We start from the raw sequence: 27,237 nt of genomic DNA on the forward strand, positions 1-27,237 counted from the left end.
ATGGAGACGTTCCTACGATAATGCTGTTATTTTATTTATTATAATTAATAAAACGTAGTAATAAAAGAGCTTGGGTCTGCTCCTCTCGCCATTCTACGAATATTGAAGCCTCTAGATAGTCGTGTTTGCGTTAAATGGTTAAACGTCTTTATCTTTATCTAAATATCTTTAGAGCAAATTTAACATAGCCCGATCTAAACACTGAAACACTCGTGAAAACGAAAAGAGAATATCACGTGTACGTATTCAATGTGTCATCGACCTTTGTATTCGTTGCAATGGTCAATGTATCACACCTTGACAAAAATTTCTAATGATGGATTTTTTGGAGGTCAGCTAGGGCTTCCTCCTTTGTTATTGACCTCCATGACTGAGGTACGTCAACGAATGAATCTCTGTACAATTTGTAGTTTGCCATAACCCACATCCAATATTTGGACATACTGTTGATGGAATCAGGAGCTATGTCCCAATCCGGAAAGTAAGTCTTGTATTCTGCATATTTGTGGGAGACTATATTAGTGCCAGTAGTTGAACACTTGCCAGAAGCTCGGCACTTGTATTCACAAGCGTCACAGCCGAACATCATGTCCTTCCCCTGTATGAAGTAGTTACATGTCTTATTTAGCAGCTGCTGTTTGCCGGTTTGCACCTCATCATAAACACCGTCACCAACAAAAAGTACTTCTACAAATCCCCTTGGTCTGTGCTGAACACACATGTGCCTCCTCCCATATAATGAATAATGGTCTGGTGTGGTGTCTGTGCAGGGCTCTCCACAGAATGGGCACTGTTCAGAACATCCCCAGATCCTGTATAGAATTTGACGTGCTGGAGGTGTCCCATCCCAGTCAATAGAGTGTTCGGTTTCATTGGCAAAAGCCTCCTCCAGACTATATTTAATATTAGTCAACTGGTCCAGAATAGTCCTTTGTAGATTGTTGAAATCCACCACTAATCGAGTACTCACAAAGCTCAGGGTATTTTCTAGTACTACTATCTTCTCCGAGACTCCTTTACAGAACTTTTTAATCCACAGTGCCATCCTCATTCCCTTCTGCCCCTTGACCTCATTGGTTGCATGGCGGACACTTTTGACAATGCATTGTATGATATTTGCAATATAGCCCTTTGCTATTTCTTCATACTTGGTCATGCCATTTACACCTTGTCTGGAAAACATCTTATCATTTGTGTACGTAGTAATCCATGTGAAAGCATAACTTTCGGCGTTGCTGACGTAAGCTTCATATTCCTTAAAGTTTCCGTTCTCAGCTAGGTCTTCCATCATTTTTACTAGCAGGTAGTACTTGGTCATCTGTAAGTCTCTGAGAACTTCATCAATGCATTTTCTTGTAATTGCTTTCCTCACTGCCTTTTGAACAACTCCCTTCAAATGTGTGCATAAGAGGTCGCCTACCAGGGCCTCTTCAGTGCTCTGCTTGACCTTGTTCTTGAAAAGACTCCAGGCAGTATTCTTGTAGACTTGTAGCTTGGCCTTCACACCATGTTTGTTGTTATACTTTAATTGCATTGAGCTGAACACCTCGATACAGTGACGACTTACATGAACTGCTAATTTAACGGCATATCCAGGGATAATCGTGAAATTGTAGTCATTGGAAGCATGCGGATTCTGATTATGAGTTTCAATATTCTCCATGAGTGTTTGTACGACTCGTGCAGCGTGCGTTTTCTGGAATTTAATGTCCCGATTAGAAAGTCTTTTTAAATAAGTGTCAATTTCTTTCAAGATAGTTCTTGTCAGCACCAATGTCATCTGTCTTGCAGCCTCTAATTCTCGATTATTTTCATCAGCCAGGCTCTCGATATTTTTCAACAAGGACGTTTTCAAAGTGACATGTTCCTGTCTGACATCATCTACAGTGATACTGCTTTCTAAGGATGTATGCTCAAGTGGAATATTCAAAGGATGGTGTCTAAGTTCATCTCTAAGTAAAGCTCCATGTGCATGAAATCTTTGGAATAGAATCTCCTCCATCACTAAATCCATTTGCAGCTCCTTGTCTTCGGTCTTTGGTGCAAGCTCGTGTACCATTGACACCCACATGTTATCAAACTTCTTTCTCTGCTCGGGATCAGTCACTTCTTTACCTTTCATTATCTCTGCCAGTTCCACTGCTTTGCTCATGATATGTGCCTCATGCTTTGACCACTTCTGAGTCTGCATTATTTCTACTCGACGTGCTTCTTTGATTGAAAGTAGATCCGCCCTGCCCTCAATCTGTTGTTGCTCAACTGCAGTGCTCAGTTGGTTCAGCTTGGACTGCTGCCATTGGATAATTATGTCCCGCAAGTTGCATTCCTTGAAGTAATCCTTCAAACAATATTTGGTTTTCTCAGCTATTTTGGTCAGAACTTTAGAGAGTTTGACGATGAGGGACTGAAAGGAACTTTCTAGGTCATCGACAGATTCACATATTTCTAACTTTAACCCTTTAGAGTGTAGCCATGATTTCATTGAGTTTTGTAACTCCCATTCCAAAGTGTAGTATTTGGATTGCAAACTGTTGTATGCTTTCACCTCAAGACTGTTGCGAAAGCTAAAGACGAAATCGTCAGCAAGCACGCCATTCCATAGATCATCAAGGCGAATCGACAGATCTGAAGAAGTCAGAAATGTTTTCTGCCTCTTTACAATCTCCCCCAAAAGGTTCAACCTGACCGCACAAACCTTTTCACAGTACGCCGGATTTGCAGGGGCCATAGGTGGATTACCATGCCACAGATCAGGGAAGTACCAGACATGATTTTGTACCCCAAAACTGATAATCTGTGAGAAACTATGAATATTTGCTATGTTTTCACTGAAGGCTGCTTCTTTTGTCATTTCATCCAAACTATCCACTAATTTCTGACATCCATGCATCATAAGTTCTTCTGCATTAGCTGACGGGACATTCTGATGAACAAATAAACAAGTTCTGTGATCCCGGATGCGTTTACCGACACGATTCATCCTTAAGAACGCATGCACTGCAATTTGCAGAATGTCTTTCATTTCGGCTGTGTTTTCTCCTTTGATGTTAATCATGGTCACGTCTCCCAGACCAATTACAAGGGTTGCAAGTTCATTGTCATGCTCGTACATAAGTTGTTGTAGTTCTGGTGCCCGAAGCCCCTCAGTATCCACAACAACAACGTAATCAAAAGGAAGATCAGTACCCCCATCTACAGGGATGAGTTGCATGTATGCTCCTCTCGTGCATCTACCTGCACTTACGGCGAACTGCAATCCGAACATGGTGTTTAGAAGTGTAGATTTCCCAGAGCTCTGGATGCCCAAGACCGAGAGAACAAAGAGCCTTTTTTCACCGATAATGTTTCCAAGTTTACTTAGCACTGCAGTCACCCATGTAATAGGGACACTTGATGTGTCTCCATCTACTAATTCCAAGGGGCTGCCCTTCAACAACAGTTTGGCAGCTATTTCTGGCAAAATTTCCACATCTGCCCTAGTGTCTTGTCCTACATTTCTGCATCCCATCACTGCTTCGTAAATTTGTCCAAGTTCTCTGAAAAGGTTTTTTAGTCCAAATGATGCTCTGGCAAGACGACTCTCAGCATCGTCCACTTGTGCTTTCATGTTTGCCATCTCCTGTTTCTTCTTTACGTCCTTAAATTCAGCCCAAGCTTTGTAATACTGTCTGCGTAGTCCTGGTATGTTGGCTCTCGATATTTCATTCAATAAGAGGTCCATCCACTTCAGGAAATACATAGTACCATCAGGGTCCTTTCGCAGAGTTGACATGAAGTTTAGAATGAAATGTGTTGATTTATTTTTGTAGATTTTTACCTGCTCTTCACGGAGACGGCCTAAATTCTGTTTCACTTCTTCCTCTTGATATGCTGATGTCGACTGTGTGACCTGTCCTCTCGTTCTGTGTTGACCCTTTAACAATTTGCAGTATTCAGTCCATTCAGCACATTGCAGCGGAAGTAGGCGAGGTTTACAATCAACGATAGGTAGGTCTTTCATGTGGCTGACAACATCCTCTGCAAGTGACTTACCTTCAAGACAGGATTCATCATTTTCATCTATGACAATCCCCATATCACTTGCATGTCGAACACACTCTTCCAGCACTTTAACAGGACACCCACTTATTGCCTCCGACAGCTTTCTTCTAGCTTCAGTCTTGAGCTCACTGGCATTTTTCTGAGTACCTTGGCGGGTGCTCGATGAAATTATAGGGACCCCATGCAGTAATGCTTCATGATAGGCTAGTAGATCCTTTGTAATCTGTTTGTTTTTTCCACTGATCAAAAGAAGGATGACTTTATCACTACTTTTCCTAATTTGTTGGAATGTCGTGATGTTTTGGGTTCTTATCAGGTCTTTAGCACTGGCTGTAACAAATATTACGGATGATATTTCCTGCAAAATCTGCATCTGTTTCTTCATCAAGGAGGCATCACCTCTCAAATTTAGGATCATTGTTGTGCCTGGTAGGTGGTCGTTCTTTTTTCCGACTTTAATGAACCAGGTACATTCCACAAGACCATCAGTTATCCTTCTGGGTATGGTACCATTGATGCAATCTTTGTGAAAGAATGTGTCATGACTGTCATCTCTAAGAACATCGTTTACCAGCTTGGATTTAGACAGTGGTGGCGTACCCAATCGGATGAAAGTCACCAGAGGAAAAGGGTTTCCTGTCACTGTCGTCTCAGGAGCTTCCTCTTGTTTGGTATGGCACTGTACAATAATCGTTCTGAGTGCCCAAAGTGACATCCCAATACTGTCTTCTGTTCCTAGGGGATAAAGAAAAGGAATTGCCAGTTTGCAAACAAATAACTTCTGAGCGAGTGTTTGTTTTAGGAAGTTGTCACAACATGTAAATATTGCCACCATGGCATCCAAAGTGTTGATATGAGTTGCATTGCCTTCACAGCCACCAGTATTTTGTATTTCAAGAAGAGGAGCAAGAAAGTCAAACCCATCTCGGTCTTCAGGCCTTTCTTCTTTCGATGATTTGTTCAGCAACATTGAAAGGTGGTCTCTTGCATGAAAATCAGTCATAAGGAGTTTTTGTATAATCATCCAGGGAAGATCAACATGCTTAAGGTGTTCAGTAGTTTTTTTAATGGTCATTGCATCCAAAAGGGATATCTTAGATGGAAAATACATGTCTAAGCCTAGGGTCTTAAGGATATCTAAAAAAATGCCCCTCTCCGTTTCCACTGTATTGGCTGCCTTAAAGGGTTCCTCCTGATCGCTGTCTTCGTCAGCAGTGAAATACACCCTCAGGCCTGCAAGTGATATTGAGACAATAAATCAACTTTTCAGATAGAATATATTTTTAAAAGGCATGAATAAAACTTACACATGATAAATTCAAATTCATTATAAAGTATGTACAGCAACAGTTTGAGAGACTTTTTGGGGGGTTAAATAACGTTCATTAATTTCTTTCTATTTTTAATATTGTTATCATTGTTTGCAATGTCTCTATAGTGCTACACGTAGTACAATTTTTTTGAATATCGACATTTATCTTTCAGAAAATCTAGTGGCAGGAGCGTTGCTATGCCTTTTCCAGTAGGGGTGTGGAGGTCCTAATTACCGACAAATATCGGTAGCGATTACCGACGTCCGGCAACCACGAACCTTGGAAGTGTTCTACATTTTCCTTAGTCACATTTTGTTTCATCATACCCAGGATCAGTAACAGTTTTTATCGATAAGGGGGGGGGGGGTAATTTAATCAAAATTTTCCCGTCGTGTCCGCCGAAATATGATTGTTTTTCTCCTTGTTTTAAGGGGTCAGTCATAACTAAATTTTCATTTTTAGAAGCACTATAAAGTATTTCATGTGGCCTGAATATAAATTACCACGCGAACGCGAAGCGCCAGCTCAATTTTTTTGATATTTTATTTGCAAATTGAACATTGAACATTGAACTTTGTGAGCTGATTTTGTATTCATCATGGGGGCATCTATCTAAACGATCCATGCGAGCGCAAATCGCGAACTGAAATTTTAATATACTGGCCAACAAATAGACCTGTTAAAGACTGTTTGCAGTGATCAATGAAATAAAACATTTCTCCCCAATCCCAAAACGCGAGTGTGAAGCATTAGCTAAATATTTTTATATTTTGACCTGAGAACTCGATTGTAACCATGAATAGGTGACCAAGCAATTGATGCAATTGCGAAGCGCGAGCTGAAATTTTTATTTCCGACCAGAAAACTGGACATTGTAAGCACTTTTTGCATGATTAATATGCGTACATTGCAATTCATTAAGCGCGAGTTCATACTTTTAATCAACCTTTCTGAATTTCTTTATCAACTGTTTGCAGTGACTCATGAATAAAATACATTTCTCACTAATCAAATAGACTGAGCGCAAAGCGCGAGCAGAATTTTTTGTCAGGTATTGGACCTGAAAACTGGACTGGTTAAACATTGTATAATAAAGAACACAGTAAACAAGCGCGAGGCGCGAGCTGACGTTTACTTCACATTTTGAACTAAAAAATGGAACATTCGAAGCAATGTATCCATGAAGAATGTCGGCACAGAACTGAGCAGCTGTTGGGAGCGTGAACTGATTTTTTTTTTACAATCTGAAAGGTTGACATTTTAAACAATTTTTGCAATCATGAACGTGATGGTTATCTAATCAAACTTAGATTTGAAATCGGACATTCCTTGTAGTTTTTGTAATCATGAAAAGGAAGGGTATCACTGAATGATGTAGCTGTGTATCTCACTAAACATAATGAGTGCAAAGTGCGAGCTGAAATTTTTTGTAAAGTCTGGACCCGAAATGAAAATTTTAAGCAGTGTCCAACATGAATATAAAGTATAATTGTGTAGAGAATAATGACCTCACTAAATATGTGATGCGAGCGCGAAGCGCGAGCTGACATTTTTGTTGAGATTTATACCCGTTTCATACTGCGCTTTTTCCCAGTGAACTTCGCCGGCGAAGGGGTACGTTTCCAGTATGAAAGGTAGTCAGTAGCGCATACATTCATAATTCCGAAGCTTCGTTATTCCGAAGGTTCGGATATTCCGAAGCTTCGTTATTCCGAAGGTTCGGATATTCCAAAGGTTCGTTATTCCGAAGGTTCGTATTTCCGAAGGCTCGGAATTCCGAAGGTTTGTTAGTCCGAAAACGAAGTGAGGTTCGTAATTCCGAAGGTTTGTTAGTCCGAAAACGAAGTGAGGTTCGTAATTCCGAAGGTTTTACTATTAATAAATGATTAACTAACCTTGTATTGTTTTCGGATTATCGAACCTTCGGAATAACGCCACAAATGTTCGGATTGGCGAACCCTTTTACGTTTTCGGATTAACGAACATCGAGGTATAGGCAATTTGCGTGTTTCGGAATTACAAACCTTCGGAATAAAGAACCTTCGGAATTACGAAGTGTAACCCTCAGGAGAACTTCCCCCGCGAACTTCTCCACATCGAGAGGTGGAGAACTTCGCCGGTGGAACTGTTTCCACGGCGAAGTTCGCCAGTGAAACGGCCATTATGAAAGCTAACCGGAGAATTTCTCCTCTTTGATGACGTCAGAGGTCAATTTTTTCTCCCCGAAATCCCCTGAAATGAGAATCCACGCGCTAGCTAGCTATTATTTCCGTGGTTAAATTTGGAAGGCCACGCTTTGTGGGAGATTCGATCATTCCAGAGTTAAAGGTCAAGTCCTTCCCAGAAAAATGTAAATTTTAATAAATAGAGAAAAATCAAACATACAAATGAGAGAGAAGATGATGTCACTCACTATTTCTTTTGTTTTTTTATTGTTTGAATTATACAATATTTCGATTTTTACATATTTGACAATAAGGACCAACTTGACTGAACCATACAATGTTAAAACAATGGTAATATCACATGTTCAGGAGGAATAAACTTTGCTTCCTAGGACTACAGGTAGAAAATTTGAATATTTTTATATTTCATATATTAAAATACAAAAGAAATAGTGAGAGAGTGATGTCATCAGTCCCCTCTTCATACCATGGACCTATGTCCATGATCATACAGACCAGGTTGTGAATATAACCTATAATGAAATTAAAGGAAACTTAAAAATGTCATAGCTTTCTTATTTTACATCCGATTTAGATGAAATTTTCAGTATTATAATTGTTTGATTTCTCCTTTTTATTCAAGTCAAATTTTTGCAGGGGTGGACTTGTCCCTCGAACACGCAATATTTTTTCCACTAACTTTTGTAATGGGTAAGAAGCATTGTTTACAATTTTCTTTTCGCTCGCCGTTCGTTCTAATGCATCACGTGCCGAGTGAGCTGATCAGCTGAGAAGTGTTTACCAGCTGTCATCTCCAAAACTTCACTGATAAAATTAATTAGGTATCTGCAATATAAAAAAGAGTACGATTAGAATTCAAATAATAAAAACGCGCGCTTTTATTGACACCTGGGCCCCGTAACACAAAGCTCATACCATGATCACATTTGTTCTACGGCGGCCGTACGGCGAGTCGAAAACAGCCGTTTTATTCATTTTTACTAAAACCACCTATATGTAGCTGATACAAATAAATGTTAAAACGGCTGTTTTCGACTAGCCATACGGCCGCCATAGAAAAAAATGTGACCAAGGTATTAGCAATGATCGTAGAACATTTTCTACGATTGATTCCTTTGACTACAATGTACAATCAATCGTAAAATTCGAGCGTACGATCAATCGCTAACCTTTGTGTTACGGGACCCAGGTCTGCACTTAATTACTTACGCCCGAGAAAATCACCTGTCGACTTTCGCTGGGGAAGAGATGTCAGTTCGAAAGGGTACATTTTTTTTTCGTCTGGGAAGTGAGAAATGCGTGCAGGAGAAGTTATAAATAAATAAATAGGCCAGTTTTAAGACTTTAAACCGGGACATTCGTATCACTGTCGGTACAGGAATGCGAGCTGAGAACTTTTGATGTTTTTACTTGAAAACTTAACATTTTCACAAGTTTTTGTTACTAAGAACAAACTCAAATATGCATATTCAGTTTAACAATCTGTGTATCTTTAATGCGAGCGCGAAACGCAAGCGGAATTTTTTTTTTTGGTATTCAGAGGGAAATTTAGGCAATATTTTCACTAAATATATGATGCGAGCGCGAGCTGATTTTTTTTAGATTTATATTTTAATCCGGGACGTTCTAATGACTGTCGGTACATAAGCGCGAGCTGAGAACTTTAATGTTTTAACTTGAAAACTTAACATTTTCACAAGTTCTTTTTATATCAAGAACAAACTCAGATATGCATACTCAATTTAACAATCTGTGTATCTTAATGCGAGCGCGAAGCGGATTTTTTTTTTTTATTCTGAGGGAAATTTCAACAGCATTTTCAGCACATTTTGTACTATATAAATGATAACGAGTGCAAAGCGCGAGTTTATTTTTTTAGATTTAGACGTTAAAACAATGAAATAATGCGAGCGCGAAGCGAGAGCAGAAAATTTTTGACATTCCGACCCCCCCCCAAAAAAAAAAAAAGAGTAAATGCTAAGTAATTTGGGTAATCACGAATGGGTAGGTATAAAACAAAACAATTTATGCGAGCGGGGCAAAATGAGATATCAGACCTCAACACGGAACACTTTTATTCATATTTTGTGAATCATGAAAAGGATTAGTAATTGGATATCTTCCCACATTAATAATGCGAGTGCGGATCCCGAGCAGAATTTTTTTTATATTGTCATCTGAAACTAGATAATCTAAGCACGTTTAAAATAAAGATCAAGCTTTGTTTCTCATTAAAACATGCGTGCACGTGTTTTACATTGAGACCTAGAATCAGGGCATTCTGAATATATTTTTTTAAATCTTGAAAATAAATAATGCAAGCGCGGAGCGCGAGCTGAAAATATTTGATATTCCGATCTGAAGAGGGTAAATTTAAGCCCCATTTCACTCACTGTGTAGTAAAATTGTGAAGTGGATGTGGAATGCAGTCAATAAATGATGTGAGAGCGAAGCACGAGCTGATATTTTTTTCATTATCATTTTGACCCAGGATCAGATATTGTAAGGACATTGTGTCATCACATGAAAATGATGACTATTTTCCTATTCATATTCCTAAGAACGAGATGAAACTTTAATTCTGAAAAGGGGGACAATTCAATTATTAAGAATAATTCATGAAACTGTTATTATCTTATTTATTAGCCTAATGAGTGCGCGGAACTTGTTGATAAGGCCTAAAAACTCGTCATTTCAAGCACTTTTATTATTATGAAAAGGAGGCATGTAACAATTAATGCAAGTGCAAATCGCGAGACGAAATTTTTGATAAACTGTAATGAAAAGGGTATTTAAAGTAGTGTGTCATATAATTAATATAGAGGTACACATAACTTATCAATCAAAAATGCGAGCGCACTGCGCTAGCTGATAAGTTTTAATAATCAGACCTGAAAGAAATATATTTTCAAAACTTGGAATGGAATACGCGACTACAATGAGGAACTTGGCAAATCGAATAATGCAAGGGTGCAGTGCGAGGGGAAAATGTTGATATTCAGACAAATGAAACGGAAATTTAACAGAGCACTTTTAAAAAAGTGAAGTCTCGATGTCCCAGCTGAAAAATATTTTGTATACTGACTTCAAAACTTGATATTTCAAGCTCCTTATCAGCCTATTGAGCAAGATATTTATCTCATCGAAGCGCGAACAAAAATGTCATAAAGTGACATGAAAGATTTTTTTCTATTATTCAATTCAATTCAATTCAAAGTCTTCTTTATTCGCATAAAAATGCACATATACATAAGAAACGTGTTTTCCAATTTACAGAACAAACATATTCAATATATAAAAAATACACTTAAAAACATCCATTCAAAAATAAAAAACAATAGGACCAAGAATTAATATGCCTGTAGGCACAGAAAGGCAATCAGTTCCTTCAATTCACTTTCCGTTAAATGTGATACATCCTTTGCATCCCTCATTGTAATGAGTTCCCTAATTTGCTCAACCTTGCGATCCACATTAGCTAAGTTGCATTTAACCTTATTCCACTGCCTATTTACCTGTCTAGGGTCCATCATGTATTTACTATTCAAGTATTTGATATTCCCTCCAAGCACAGAGAATGAACCAAACTGACTCATTTTTGTTATATATGACACAATAAAGTTATCAGCCTTGAGAGATGACAAGATAAAATTTAAGCATCTTCTATGAAACCACAATTTTATGCACATCGTTTTGGCCAAAAAGGGTAAAAACACATTGTGTGTTTGCCAAGGAAATTTCCACACTCTGCGAGCAGCTATTCTCCAGTGTCTAAATAAAGCATCCAAAGATGAGTCAAATAGTGCATATAACTGTGTTCCATAAAAGCTACAACAAAATGTTTAAAACAGAAAAAATATTACGCAAATAACACTTGGCATGTTTGAAATTGCTTAAAACTATATTGCACTGACGATTAAAGTCGCCTATAGGTTTGGAAACATCATCACTAAAAATATCCTGACTGATGATGTGACCAAGATGACAAATTTTATCCACAACCTGAACTGGATTACCACTGACTTTAATCTTTGGGTCCATTACCTTTTTTCTATCACATGTAAATATGATAAGCTGGCTCTTTTCACTATTGAATTTTATATCATATTCCGAAGCAAAATCTTTTTTTTTTTTTTTTTTTTTTTGGTGAGCTGAGTGAGCGTCAAGATAGCTCCTCAGGATGCTCCCAACTTTTTTTTTTTTACCGTTTCAATTGTGTTTCTTGCTTTACCTTTGTAATCATGTGGAAGTGTTTACTTCTGGAACACATTGGGAACCAGTATAACGTGGATTTCTTTGGATTTATCTCAAAAGATGGAGATTTTTATTTTGGATTATTGATCCTTCAACTAATGGAACCCATTTTGGAACCTACAGTTTGTGCTCTGTATTTCATTTTCCCTGTCATGATTGGATTTCTGTATTGGATTCTTATTCACCTGTTAAAACCAGCATAGCGTCATTGTCATATCGGATATTATATACAGTCTTCAACCATGGGAACCACCTTGAGAATTTCTTTTGTCTTGGTTATACTTTTTTTGCTGGGTTCAACTGAGGTATTCAAGTCTCAGTCACCAACATGCAAATTAAATTACAAACTATTCAATCAGCATAGTAAATATGGATCTAGAAGAATTTCGTACTACCCAAACTCGGAAACTACATTCCAGCTACTACTAAAAGCAGGAGATATACACCCGAATCCAGGACCACATCACTCTACTGGCAACCAGCACCATGGCAACGGTATTTCAGACATTGCGGAACAACCTGTCACTACAGGGTACCCATCAACAGGTCGCATTCATTACACCTCAATTGATCTTCATAAACTTAAAGATCCAGACCGGACCCGAAAATGAAATTGATAAATTATATACCAATCGAAAGCTTATAAGCTACTAAATACAGCAAGGTATGCTTTATGCATTTTCACCGCTTCCCAGCTGAGTATTTTGCTTAAGAATATTCCAATTATCGGGCTTCGAACCCCGCTTAGAAAATAGGCTTTATTGTGCTTTTCACCTGCCTCGAGACCGTGACGTCACGTTGTGTAAGAAGCGTCGTGATTCCATAGGTTTGTACACAGAAAAACTGGGTGATTTTTTTGCTTTCCAGATAACGCATTTCATTCTCTTCACTTCTATCACAAAGGGATATCACATATATTTTTACCCACAAGCTTGAATTTATGAAATCTACTGTTTTGAACTAGTTTTTGCCATATTTTATTTCCTGCTTATTTGGCGCAGATTTCAATTCTATCTGCATTTAGATTCTGTATAACAACTTTTCCTGACATAGCAATTTAGGCCCAATAAGAGCCAAACAAAGAAATCACAAAAAAGGTAGTAAATAGTTGTAGGTTTACAACAATTTGAACAGTGAATAATTTTGAGTGCCATTTTCATCTGAAAACGAAAAAAAAAATGGATTCATAACATGGAAATGGAAGAAAATACCCAATGCTTTTGTACACAAACCTATGGAATCACAACCCTCCTGACACAACGTGACGTCATCATTTCCAGGCGACGTGGGGTGCTCAATCGAAGCGTACTTTGGAGAAGCAGTTTCTTTGATTTTTATTTAATATTTTTAACTATTATAAGGAGATATATGTAATATTTTTGTATATTTGTATTGTATGAATCATTACCTTTATTTTGATATATGATTGTTTTTACACCGGTCAGGGTCTTTAACCCACCCCAACACGTTTTGAGATATCAACGACTACCTATTGAAACCTGGAAGACAATTATGAATTTGGGAATAGCAAAAGAGAAAAGAACACGCCGGGGAAACAGGACTAAACAAGATACATTTGAATTAATTGAAGAGAAAAGTTCATACAGTGAACATGAGTTTGATTATTTTTCTAGTAAACAAAGAGGACTTAATATAGCGCACCTAAATATTTGTAGTTTACTTCCGAAGATTGAATCTCTAAGAGATTATCTTAAGCATGGAGCTATTGATCTTTTCACATTATCTGAAACTCACTTAGATGAAACGGTACTTGATTTTGAAGTTAGTATTGATGGTTATAAATTTGAAAGAAATGATCGAAACAGACGAGGAGGAGGAGGAGTATGTGTCTATATCTCAGATAACATCGTGTATAATCGTAAAAACGATTTAGAAGATAATCAATTGGAATCCCTTTGGATTGAAGTTAAGTTAAACAACTCTAAACCATTAATGGTAGGAACATTTTACCGACCACCCAGTTCAAATGTCCATTATCAAAATAAAATTGAAGAATCGATAATAAAAGTTTGTGAATTGAATCGTGAAGTAATCGTACTGGGAGATTTTAATTTTAATATGAATTCAACGAGTGAATCAAGGTTCATAAATAGAATTTGTAGACAAAATTGTATGAATCAAATGATAAAATCTTGTACTAGGATTACTGAAACTACAAGCACGTTGATTGATATCATTTTAACGAATTTCCCTCAAAATGTAAAACAAAGTGACGTTGTTTCTCTTGGTCTGAGTGACCACAATCTTGTATACATTGTACGTAAATTGTATAAACCCACTGTTCAACCCAAGATGGTTACATATAGGTCGTATAAGAATTTTGATGAGCAGGTATTCCTGCAAGATTTAAGTGAGACTGATTGGTCGAGCTGTCTCATCGAAGATGATATTTCGGAGGCGTGGTCTATTTGGAGATCGAAATTCAGTGAAGTTTGTGATAAACACGCTCCACTCGGAACACACAGAGTCCGGGGCTATAAACCAAAGTGGGTGACAAGAGAGTATGTCGCCCTCACTCAATTACGAGATAGACTAAAACGCAAAGCTGACAAAAGTAGACAGTTACAAGATTGGAAATATTATAGAGGGGTACGAAATCACATCAATAACTTTAGAACTATGCTAAAAAAGAAATATTATGTAACTGGTGTAAAAGAAAACAAGATAAACCCTCGGAAACTTTGGAAACTTCTGAAATCAGTTAATACAAATGAAAAAACTGTTAAAGTATACATCCAAAGAATCAAAAGTATTTTATAATGACTTTATGTGGTCATCATTGTAAAGGGGAAGTATTACTAATCAGATATATAACTTCACTTTTCAAAATAGTGATCAGAGATTGCAGAAATCAGCTCTCAAAAATGATTTATTTTCATGCCATATTTCTGCCTTCCACCGGTCCTCTTGCGAGCTCCAGCTGAGTGACGTCACACAATGAGCAGTGAGCAGCTGAGCTGACAGCAGCCCATTGGAGACGATCTTTCCAATCAGCGTTTTTTGCTCTTAGAATTGTTTATTCCTCTTAAGATTGGTCTTGTTATATAGATAAAAGTTTGAATTTACTGAACAGTGAAAAAAAGTGCACATTTAACGTATTTTGGTGACCGATATTTAGCTTAGAATTTTTTTTTTTTTTTTCAAGAAATATAGGTGAATAAACAAAGCATATTTTCACGTAGAAATCACACTTGCGTCACATTAATGTTATAGTCAATATAAAGCATAGACATTCTTCTTTATGACTGAACAAAAATTATGAAATTTCATTAAGTAGCAAAGTCAGGAATCACAAAAAAAACACGGCAATATCCATCGCGAAATGACTGAAATTGCAGTTGAATTGCCGAAGCATTATTAGGAAACAGCGGCGAGCGGACTTTCTTTCATATATCTTAAAAATGCCTTCCTGTTAGGGCGATGGTCTGTGGCCAAATGCGTTGGCCATTGTTTTGTCATGTGCGAGGACCCTGGTTCGAAACTCGGATTTTTTTTTTCTGGGTATTTTTTTTTTATTCCTTCCCCGTCCCTACCCATCTTTTTTTTCTCTTTTTATTTTCTTGTGAAATTCTATTCAGACCTGTATTTATCAAATCTTGCTTCTTAATTGCTGCTTTTGATTTTCCAGTTCTTGATTAGATTATTTCTACTCTTATTTGGGATGGGAGGGGTAGAGTTAAAAGTCAAGTCCACATCAACTAAAAATTATTTGAATAGAGTGATTTCCCTTGTTGTTTTTACTCAAAACAGTCATATACACAAAACAATGACATGCAAATTAGAGTTGTCACTCACATCACATTCGTTTCTATTTTTTGTGGCATTTTGTTGTTTATTCTTTGCAGATTTGACGATAGGAAACTCTTCATCTGATCACAATAGGTTATATTTACGGAACTGTTAAAATAGTAATTATATAAATTTGAATCAAAGTTTTTATGAAATTTCCTGCAATATCTTGTTATTTTTCTTTAAATTCAAATGAATTTTTGATTGCGTGGACTTCTCCTTTACTCTTAATGTAGGGAATGCATAGCAAAATTTATCCAGAAACAAAATTGTCTTAGAATATGCAAATCAGTAATTGGACACATGTTCACTTTTCTTTCATCCAGGCCACTTCCTCACATCCACCAGGCTTTCAGTCTGATGATGAACCATCACACAACATTCACAGTGCTTCACAATAAATATTTCACTTCTGTTCATACATGCAATAAATATTGTGGAAAACAAATAAAAGGCGTACCCATATTCAAATACCGTTTAAAAGGACAAATATATTATACCTTTCGAGAAAAATCAGCACGTTAAATATCTGATAACAAAACATAATTATGGGGCACTGCAAGAAACTTATGTTCAATTGCAAATCAAGCGTAAGTCTTAAATTCAAATTTAAGCGTAATAAGGTCGAGTTGCAATCGCAATTCAACTACATGTTTAATCAAAGGACTTTCCCTTGATTTGGGACGTGTGATTGAGTATAACATTTCTCGCAAAATGCCCTAGTAACATTAAAATTGTTCTTTCGTTTTAAATTGTGTGTTATTATTTTTGACAAGCTGTATTCCTGTCCGAGTAAAATTTCTTAGTTCTCTCCAAAACTGTGCTCAAAATTGTTTCCAAGATTGATAAAGAAATTTTTTCTTTTGTATCATTATCATTCCACAACTTGCAAACCGTAGGTCCTGGAAAGAGTGAAGAAAAAAATGGCTATATCCAAATCATAGTAAAAGGACATGATGGAATCTCCCAGATTGAGGTAGCAAGCAGAGACCAGAAGTCACCAGAGTTAGCAATTGTGCAGATCTGTGTGTAGAAGAGAGAAAAAAAGAAATAGTTTAAATAATCAAATCAAAGTATGAATTTAATTATCGTGATGATTGATGACGTGCGGTGGCATGTAATTCCCGGTCAACAACAAATGATAGTAGGTTTAGACACCTGAAAAGTTCCACTCAGAACACTGGTGCTCTACCTCAAGTGATGTTTGTGTAGGCCCCACTCCACTTCACTACCGCTACACTACCGTACATGTACGCCACACCTACCCGGGTAAGTGTGTAGCGTAGTGTAGGCTGTAGCAGTACTCCAGTAGTGAAGTGGAGACTACACAAACATCACTTGAGGTACGGTGCTCTCTGAGTCTCTGTGTCATTACAAAGATTGCATTTATCTTCATTGTTGAAGGCATTACGCATACATATATGCAGCAACACTCTAATCAGAAAGAAACACCAGACTCTAATTTTGGCCCACCCAAGGGTTCATTACATGCCGCCGCGCACAGAAAATTCAAGCAATAGAAGTCGTGGACCCAAGAAGTGAGATCCCAGCACGCGCGACCCACTAGTTAGAAATCCACTGCCAAACGCGGTTCGTGGTTAGTATACTAATACTAACCTCGCAATACGTACTAGTAGTATACTAATACTAACCTCGCAATACGTGTGAGTGATTTTGGCCAGGAATCAGGGTAATCACTGCTGAAAATTTGTCTGGCTTCATGACATCGGCATCATGGTGATATAATTCTGTGTATAATAAAAACTTAAACATTCCTCTGAAACAGCAGATTTTCAGCCATGGTCCATACCACTCAGTGCTCCTAAATAATTTAATTGCCTGCCTGAGTCCTGACCAGTTTTAGAAATCTGAAGAAAAAATCTGCTGGAATTGTGCCACTCACACGTATTAAGTATACTAACCCCGCACCACTTGTTCACTGCAACCACCCTGCCTGTGGGGAATCTACAGGTTGGACTATGGCATGCCAATGCTGTACAGAGCACACACTTTAAAAAATGATTAAAATATCACTTTTGTGACCAAAATTACTAATTTTAATACAGTTGCAATTTATTTTTCATTAGAAACTTGGGAAAAATTTTTGTATTCACTAGAGCGCTCAAAAACGTTAATTTTGGGCATATTTTTGTATACGCCCTCTATTGGTGGAAAATAATATGGCAAGAAAATTTTCATTTTTTATCTCTATTTTTAATTAAGAAAAAAATAATTTAAAGAATCAAATTTACTTAAGGGCCGAGTTGTATGACAAATAGGTGTAATGTTAACTGTCAGTGTAAAAAACTCAAGCATTTGTCCCAAAGAAAAAGAGAAGATAAGCCAAACATTGCCATCCTTATTTTGCCACACATGGAGATACAACTGAGAACAAGGTTATATCATAACCTTGTTCATTGAATGAGTGCCCCGCACCACGAACCGCGTTTGGCAGTGGATTTCTAACTAGTGGGTCGCGCGTGCTTAGCCTGGAGGCGTCTGGGATCTCACTTCTTGGGTCCACAACACACGACTTCTATGGCTTGATTTTTCTGTGCGTGGCGGCATGTAATGAACCCTTGCCTTGGGTGGAATTGTACAAAAACATTATTTCTAAAATAAAAACTTTTTAATTTTAATAGTAGTTATGCCAAAATGCATGATTCTAAACTTATATCAGATCTGTATCTGTCATCTGACCTGAATGCATCGTCAGAACAAGTACAGTTTCCAAACATGCTTACCTTGACTTTTGACTGGATCAAACAGCGTAGCCTGCAACATGCATCGGGAGCAAGTGAATGGGACCGTGCAGCTTGGAGTTTTTCAATAGTTAGTAGAGCAACACAACGAAGACTGTCGAGTGGACAAAATCGATCTTTCCAGTTCACAATTCAATAAAAAACGGGCAAAATAACACAGTTCTGGTTCCCTTATAGTCTGAAGTTGTCGAAAACAGAATTCGGATGTCACATTACATAAAGAAAACGGTAAATTCGGAAGATATTGAAGAGGTCAGTAAGGTGATTCAGTGTATTATGCACAGAGGGATGATGAGCTCGATTATTGTGTGACGTCATTATTCTCGACTGTTTTCACTGCGTGAACTGTCGGTCTGGGGGGCGGCTGGGGGGCTTAGAATGGTCTCTAATAATTTCATTTCTTGCATTTCCACGACATCGATAAGACTTTTTAGTGACATATTTGTGTATAAAAAGACAAGACCTTTCCATTCATATATAATTTGTCTATAATCATCACTTTCGTGAATTTTCTTTGTGTGTATACTTTAACGATATTCACGGTTTGAAGATAAATGGAATTATTCAAAATGAGAAATCTGTTATTGTGAAAGAACTTAACGAACATTTTATTTCCATCGAGTAAGCATGACGCACATAGTAGTCATGGTGATGTTGGTAGATATTTTCAATCACTGCCTACTAAATTCATTTTTGATGAAATAAGTGATGATTTTGTATTAAATGAGCTGAGAAGATTACAAACGCATAAATCACCTGGTCTTGATAAGATAAGCGGTGCACTTCTAAAAATGGCTGCACCTGTTATTTATACACACCTTACTAAATTCTTCAACTTATCTTTACGTTCAGGCAAACTACCAGATGAGTGGAAGACAGCTAAGGTTATCCCACTATTCAAGGGTGGTGAGAGATTAGACTTGAATAATTATAGGCCCATCTCCATAATACCTGTTGTTATGAAGCTTATGGAAAGGGCAGTGCACAGTCAATTACAAGAATACTTAACAGAAAATAATATTCTTTCCCCTAATCAATTTACGTTCAGGCAAACTACCAGATGAGTGGAAGACAGCTAAGGTTATCCCACTATTCAAGGGTGGTGAGAGATTAGACTTGAATAATTATAGGCCCATCTCCATAATACCTGTTGTTATGAAGCTTATGGAAAGGGCAGTGCACAGTCAATTACAAGAATACTTAACAGAAAATAATATTCTTTCCCCTAATCAATCTGGCTTTCGTAAAGGCCATAGTACCCACACTGTTTTAACTTATTTCTCTGATTTTATTTATAGACAAATTGGCAAAGGTCAAATGACAGGCGCAGTCTTTATAGACCTGCGCAAGGCATTCGATTCAGTAGACCGTAACATTTTGATAGAAAAACTACGTAAATATGGTATACTTGGAAAGGAAAGACATTGGTTTATCGAATACTTAACTAATCGGAAACAAAAAGTGGTATTAGGGAAATATGAGTCTGATTGGGGTACCACTGTATCAGGTGTACCACAAGGCGCCAATTTGGGCCCGTTATTGTTCACTATTATGGTAAATGACCTTCCAAATGTGGTATCCGAATGCCAAGTGATGCTATACGCAGACGATGCTGTTCTGTATTTCAGTAGTCAAAGCAGTGATGAAATTGAATCAGCCTTGAATTTTGATTTGAAACAAGTACACAAATGGGTAAAAGAGAACAATCTTACGTTAAATACAAACAAAACTCAATTTATGTTATTTGGATCACAAATAAAATTGGCTAAACTTGAAACAAATATTTCCATTAGATTTAACCAACAACAAATTTTACAGGTCTACACTTACAGATACTTAGGGGTTTGGCTAGATCCAACATTAAATATATAAAAAAAAAAAAATATATGATCGAGGATAGCATTACTTGGACGATCGAGAAGATACTTACCTCTGGAAGGATTAAAACTCCTTGCTAATGCATTGATTTTACCTTTGTTCGAATACTGCAGTAATGCCTGGTCAAGTTGTGCTCAGAACACAAAAGATATCATGATTAAACAACACAAAAAAATGGCCAGGGTAATTTTGGGAGCCAATCTAAGAACTCCTACACAAATTAATTTAAACAAACTGAAATGGGTTCCCATCGAATATAGATGGAAATATTTTAAATGTAAAATGATATTTTCTGTATTCTTTAATCAAAATCCAGCCTATTTGTTAAATATCTTTAAAAAATCTGAAACTGTACATAGTATTCGTACTCGTAGTGCACAAAGCACAGGTTTGATTTTACCCAAAATTCGAACAGAAATGGGCAAACAAAGTTTTTCTTTTGCTGGTGCATTTATTTGGAACAATTTACCAAATTTTTTAAGAAACGTCCAATCTGAATCCTCATTTAGCCTTCTATTTTGGCGTTATAATAGTCTTAATCTATAAACTGGCCCTTTGTGTTGTTCTTTTCTTTACAGTTTGTTCGTTTCAACTTACATTGTACACTTTTTACCCATGTTTGTTATATGTTTGTATTTTTGTTGTAGGGCCTCCAAGGACAACAGTATATCAATTACTGATGGAGCCACCCTACTAAAAAAAGACTTATAAATAAATAAATAAATAAATCTTGACAAATAAGGATCATTCTGTTGAGGGCAACAACACTCGGTGACAGTAGGATTAAATCATCAGCATAAGAGAAAGCACCTGTAAATACTTGTCCCATAAAACAACCCTCACCGTTATCTTGGAGTTTAGACAGAAGTCTATCAATATATAAACAATATAGACTGGGAGATAATATTCCACCTTGTTTTACGCCATTAGAGACAGTAAAATAATCAGAATAAACACCGTTCCATCTTAGACGGATCTTTTGGTCCAAATACATATTCAATAGAAGTTTACAAAACATGGGACATACTCCTTTACATAACATGATTTTAAACAATTTAACAAAATTAACTCTATCAAAGGCTTTGCTTGCGTCTAATACAAGACCATATACATTACTCTTCTCATGAACAAAGTATGACACCGTCTCTTTTACCATACTGGTACACATAGTTGTCGAAAGCCCTTCTTTGAAGCCAAACTGCAACTCACTAGTGCACAGGTTATTAATTTCTCTTTTCATAATCACCAACTCCAACACTTTTCCAATTATACTACTTAACGTAATTGCTCTAAAGTTACACGAATCACCCAAATTAGCCCAACGTCCTTTCGGAATTGGAATCATTGTACTTCGAAGCATGCTGTCAGGTGTCATTTCATGCCAGATCATCCCTGTGAATAACGTAGCAACATATTTACTGATAACCTTCTTACCATGAATTAAGTGGTCAGACATTAATCCACTAATATTGTCTTTTTAGACCCATTCAACTTAGCTATTGCATTACATATCTCTTCTTCTGTTATTATATGGTCATCTTGTACACACTCGTGGCATCTGCATTTATTATCAACAGAGTTATCAATATCATTTTTAAGATCTACCATATCCATAACTCTAAAAGATACACTGTTATATAACCCGTCAAATTTATCAGCAAACATTCCAGCTATACTATCTTTTCCTTGAACACCATCAACAACATTGGGATATCCAGTGGCGTAACAGGCGGGGGGGGGCAGGCGGGGCAAGCTGCCCCCCCCCCCCCCTGGCGGATTTCACCGGGAAAAAAAAGAAAAACGGGAAAAAGAAAAAAGGGAGGGAGGAAGAAAGGGAAAGGGGAATGAAAGGGGAGAAGGAAAGGAGGAAAAGGAAAGGGAGAAGGAAAGGAGGAAAAGGAAAGCGAAAAGTGAAAAAACAAAACAAGAAAAAACTTGTTTTTTAAGGAAAAGGAAGGAAAGCGGGAAAATGTACGAAAGAACATTTGAGAAAGAACAAATCTTTCCGAAATAGGCCTATGTAATGCAATAGCGCGATGGGAAATAAATTAAAAGATGACAAAAGGGCAAACAATAGCGGGAAACGAAGTTAGAATGTAATTAATAAAAAGCTAAATTGGAAAACAAAGAAAAGGGACAAGAAAAAAATAATAATACAACCGGGCTGCCGATGATTAAAATTAAAGAGCGGGAAGAAAGATGGACTGCATACAACATTGTGCTATATACGCTTGCTAAATTTTATGCAAATAAGCTACCGGGGCTTTGCCCCAGACCCCACGCAGTAGGGGCTCTTAATGTATAACTTTCAAATGGCTCTATAACACCCCCATTCAATCACGTTCAATCAGTGGCATGCAGGCGGGGGGGGGGGTTCTTGGTTACACACCCAAGAGGAAATTAAATAAATTAAAGGAACAACGTATAATGAAATGAATGGAAACAATGAAATGTGCTATTTGCTGAATATAATGGAAAAATCTATCACATAATTAGAATTTAATTTCAATAGCCATTTTCTTCCAGCTCGTTTTGCATGCTGTCCGGTTTTTACAAATTTTCCCACATTGCTATGTTTTGCCCCCTCAGAATATTTGGTTCATTACGCAACTGGGTTAAATAAGTGTGTTGTGTAAAAGCTATATTCTTTATATGCCCGCGATTTGATTAAAATAGCGGCAATCTGCGAGGTTTAAATGGCTTTGATATCAAGAAGTTCCGGGGGCTCCGCCCCGGACCCTAACCGCACAGCACTGCGTATGGAAGGGTTTGGCAATGGCTCCAAAAAGTTCTACAAACAAGAACAACAAAAAAGGGGAAAGAAAAGCAAATAAAACGATAGGATTTTATTTACTGAATATTCCTGAATATAATGTCAAAAAATAGCTCAAACTTAGATTCTCATGAAAATGTGATTTTTTTCTCGCTCGCTTCGCTCGCTCGGGACTTATATAAAGCAGCTTTTTAGCACATGTGCTATTCTGCACCCCTCGTTTTTTTTTACTCTTCACGCTATACTGCCGCAAAGAATCCTGTTCACAGTGGGGTACAGACCACAAAAAAGGAATCTAGTAAAGAGAGAAGAGTGCAATATATCATTCTCTGGATATCATGTCAAAATCTATCACAAAATTGGATTTTTGTATTAAAAAGGTCAAAATTTTTGCTCCCTCGCTTCGCTCGCTCGCAACTTTTTTTTTAAAGATAAATTTTGCTCGATACCCGATATCTTCTCAAAATAGTTGCCTCATTACACAATTACGCCTGTTCATACCATGATATGACCGGGAAATTTTTGGCTCTTGCCCCCCCTGGCCATCGACCCCTGTTACGCCCCGGGGGTATCTACTGACATTCTTGGATCTATTGTATTTCTTAACCTCAGACCAAAATGATCTGGTACTACCTGATGCAATCGCAGTTGCCATTTTATCAGTCTTTATTACATCTATCTCTCTCAAAGTCTTTTTCAGAATTTTGTGATAATCCGTTCTTGCTTTCTTACGCAATTCAAAAATTTCACCACTTTTTGGGCGATCATTTTCAACCCACAACTTGTGCCAAAACAGTGCATTTTTGAAATATACCTCTACGTGCTCATTCCATCCAGGTATTACCTTACATTTTGGTTTCTGAGAACTTTTACACATTACATGCAAGGCGGCGTTTAGACATGCATCAACAATTTTATCATGAAACTCATTCAATTCTCTACTATGTCTTTGGCAGTGTTTTTCTCTGCAATTTAATGCACAATATGGAATATCAATTAAATGTAGAATTTCAGACAACCTATCCACATATCTATTCAGCTCCTCCTGATTTGCTATACTCCAATTATAACACTTTTTTGTTTGTTCTTCTTGTTCACTAAAGTCTGAGAATTCTGACATATACAGGTCCAACTGACATTTAACAGCAACATGATCTGAGAAATTATTAACAGTATCAATGCATTCATACACATGCAAAGCCTTAACTAAACTATCTGTTAAAACAAAATGATCAATCAATGATTTGTGGTTACTACCTTTGCTACAGAAAGTAAAATCAAAATCACATAATTCATCCTGCGTACAAATGTGATAATCTGCAAAAAAGTTTAAAAAACACCTTGTTTGGAAAGTGTCTCTAGAGACATCTGTATTAAAATCCCCTCCAAAGCAGGCAAAATCAGGATTTAACTCATTCATTAAAATATCTATTTCATTCAGTACTTGTTGGAACTCTACTAAATTGGCATTTTGGCATCTGTCATCACATGGCATATATATACTACCCAACAACAAACGTTTCTGATTTTCCAACGTAACAATAACTGTACATAGTCTCTTTGTATCTGATTCAGTTATTTTTGGTTCAACTTTTACATTTAGACCATGCTTCCAAATAATAGCTGTTCCACCATAAGGTCTTCCAGCTGACTGCTTTTCTTCATTCATAGCACTCATACCATGCTTCCCTACTCCATTTTCTTCACTTATGTTATCAAACCACCCAAATTGAGACTTATAGAGACCATGCTCCTGAATTAGCATAAAGTCACACTCATCAAAGAGTTCTCTTAAAAAGGGCAGTATAGAGTCATTGGCACACTGGCAGTTATATGAAACGATCGAGACCTTGTTTGACATACAGGTTGTTTTCGTCCAGAGTATCTAGCTAACTTATTCCGCTGTCCCTCATTCTCCAGCGTTGTACACAAAGTCCACAAGGCCAGATGCTTTCCTGCATCACTTTATCTTTTTCATCCACTGTCACTGTCAGTTTGTATACAAATGATGCATGGGTTAGAGTGGGTCAGTAGGAACCGTGTGCACAAGGTAACTTTGGCATGGTTTAGATCATAATGCCAAAGTTACCGTGTGCACACAGTTCCACTGACCCACGAAATAAACCCATGCATCATCTGTTTTATAGAATGGAAAAAATTATTGAATAAACCACAACAATTAATGATTTACTGGATGCATGGTAATTTCATGCGTACGGTAAATTCAATTTACCGGACGCATGAAAATATTTACCGGACGCATGATTTTTTTACCGGACGCATGATTTTTTTTTACCGGACGCATGATTTATTACCGGATGCATGAAAATTCCAAAATGTAATGCAGACCCTTTGACAACCCTGGACAACGTAAATATGTATGCCTAACTTGATAATATGTTGGCACAAAGGCATTATTATACCCAAAATATCAGATACAGCTTTGCATCGACTAGATCTATGAGGCAGCCTCAGACCTCCAATAGCTGTGTGTGTATGCCCGGCCCGCCCCCGGGGCCAGTGCCTACGCCGCTGCCTGGGCCTGCAGTGGAGGATTGGCTGTGCACAGCCAGCCCAGGTGGGTGTTTCATAAAGCTGTTCGTAAAGTTACGAACGACTTTACGCAGGACTGGAACATGTTCTTAGGTCATAACTCAAGTACATAGTGATATCACGTAGCACAAGAAAGGATCACCAGTCGTGCGTAAAGTCATTCGTATCTTACGAACAGATTTATGAAACACCCACCTGGGCACGTTAGATCGTATGTCTGGACTTCTCAACTAACGAGTATGCACGCAGTTTTAATCCCTATGACAATTACGGTACCGTATTTGTACTTACAGATCATTTTGCATCCTTTATTTGATTCATTCTGCCTTGATTGAAAATTCAAAATTTTGACGTAAACAAGCGTAACAGTACATGCGCGATGACATCACAATGAGCTTTCCGGACGATAGCTTGTTTACAGTGGATATCGTTTTGATTATCGGGATATCGTTCATGCAGCCGGTAAAAATTCTTGCATAGCTCTCAACCAATCAGATTGCAGGGATTTTCCCATCCATTCTATAATATGACTTGAAAGTAGCATCAACATGCGACATGCACATTATTTCAGCAGATCGAATTCCTTTACTCTTTACATACTCTATCATCTGATCATCAGTTGTACTTTTACCTACTCGTGATATTTTACCTACTTTTACCTACTCGGTCTATTATTATACATGTATGCCTCCTTTCTACTCCTACTACCAGGTATACGAGCACGCTTTGTAGCGACCTTGATCCAGGGAGTTGAATTCTCCTCAGCGGTACGACTGGAATTACTCAGCTCATCACTCAGGTGGACATGTGAAGATCCATAAGTCGATTCATTCACTTTCACTTCCTCACTCAATCTCTCCATCGGGGGTAATGACTGGAGTACTGGGTTCTGTTTAGTGACAGACGTCAAAGCACTGTTCCCCTTCTCCCGCATGCCTTTACTCTGCATGGGTGACCTCAGCGTACGACGGGATGGGGATACCAGCAACAGTATTCCTAGTCTGGAGCCTCAGGATAGCTTCATCGTGAGAATGAAGAACAGTCCCCATGGTTGACACCTTATCCTCCAGGTCCATCAGTCGATGTAGAGTGGCGAAAGGATCAAGTTCCTTAGGATCACACTTCGGTATAATGAACAAGTTCTTTGCCACATAATTGGTCTCAACGCCCTGCTGATCTAGTTCAATCATTGCGCCAACAATATCATCAGCTGTTTGTTCATGCTTTAGCTGTGCTTTCGTATTTCGTCTACTCTTCAGTTTAGAGACACGATTATCCTTGGATATTACATCCCTAGCTTTCATAATGTCTTCGGGTGAAAAGCCCCGTGACACACATTCAACAATTTTCACACGTGTAGTTTGTTTAATGTGATTCTGAATAAAGCACAGTACTTCATTAACAATGAGTGGTTCCACTACAGTCCCATCATCATCCTCACTAACCACAGATACCGAATCATTCGCTTCATCGGGAGGCGTAACGTCAGCCATAGGCGTAGCCATGGCTATTGTTCACGTTCATCACATACACCAGATACACACAGTTCCGACACAAGTTGCAGTACGTTAGCCCGTCATAGACTGGCGCCACAGAATTCTCACTAGCCCAGTGAAGAAATATCGTTTCACAAATGGCAACGAAAAGTCTAAATATCTTGCAAACTC

General features: G+C 37.7%; 1 protein-coding gene across 1 annotated transcript; it reads right to left on the reverse strand.

Annotated features, from left to right (window-relative positions):
- Positions 1–310: 310 nt before the first annotated feature.
- Positions 311–26,504, reverse strand: LOC135155253 (interferon-induced very large GTPase 1-like). The gene is made up of 2 exons (XM_064104175.1): positions 26,288–26,504; positions 311–4,776 (listed from the first exon to the last, which is right to left on the reverse strand). The coding sequence occupies exons 1-2, from the start codon at positions 26,502–26,504 to the stop codon at positions 311–313; spliced, it is 4,683 nt and encodes a 1,560-aa protein (XP_063960245.1).
- Between the last annotated feature and the right edge of the window lie 733 nt (positions 26,505–27,237).

Source organism: Lytechinus pictus, chromosome 8 (assembly GCF_037042905.1).
Source record: "Lytechinus pictus isolate F3 Inbred chromosome 8, Lp3.0, whole genome shotgun sequence".
In the NCBI taxonomy this organism is placed as follows: Eukaryota; Metazoa; Echinodermata; class Echinoidea; order Temnopleuroida; family Toxopneustidae; genus Lytechinus; species Lytechinus pictus.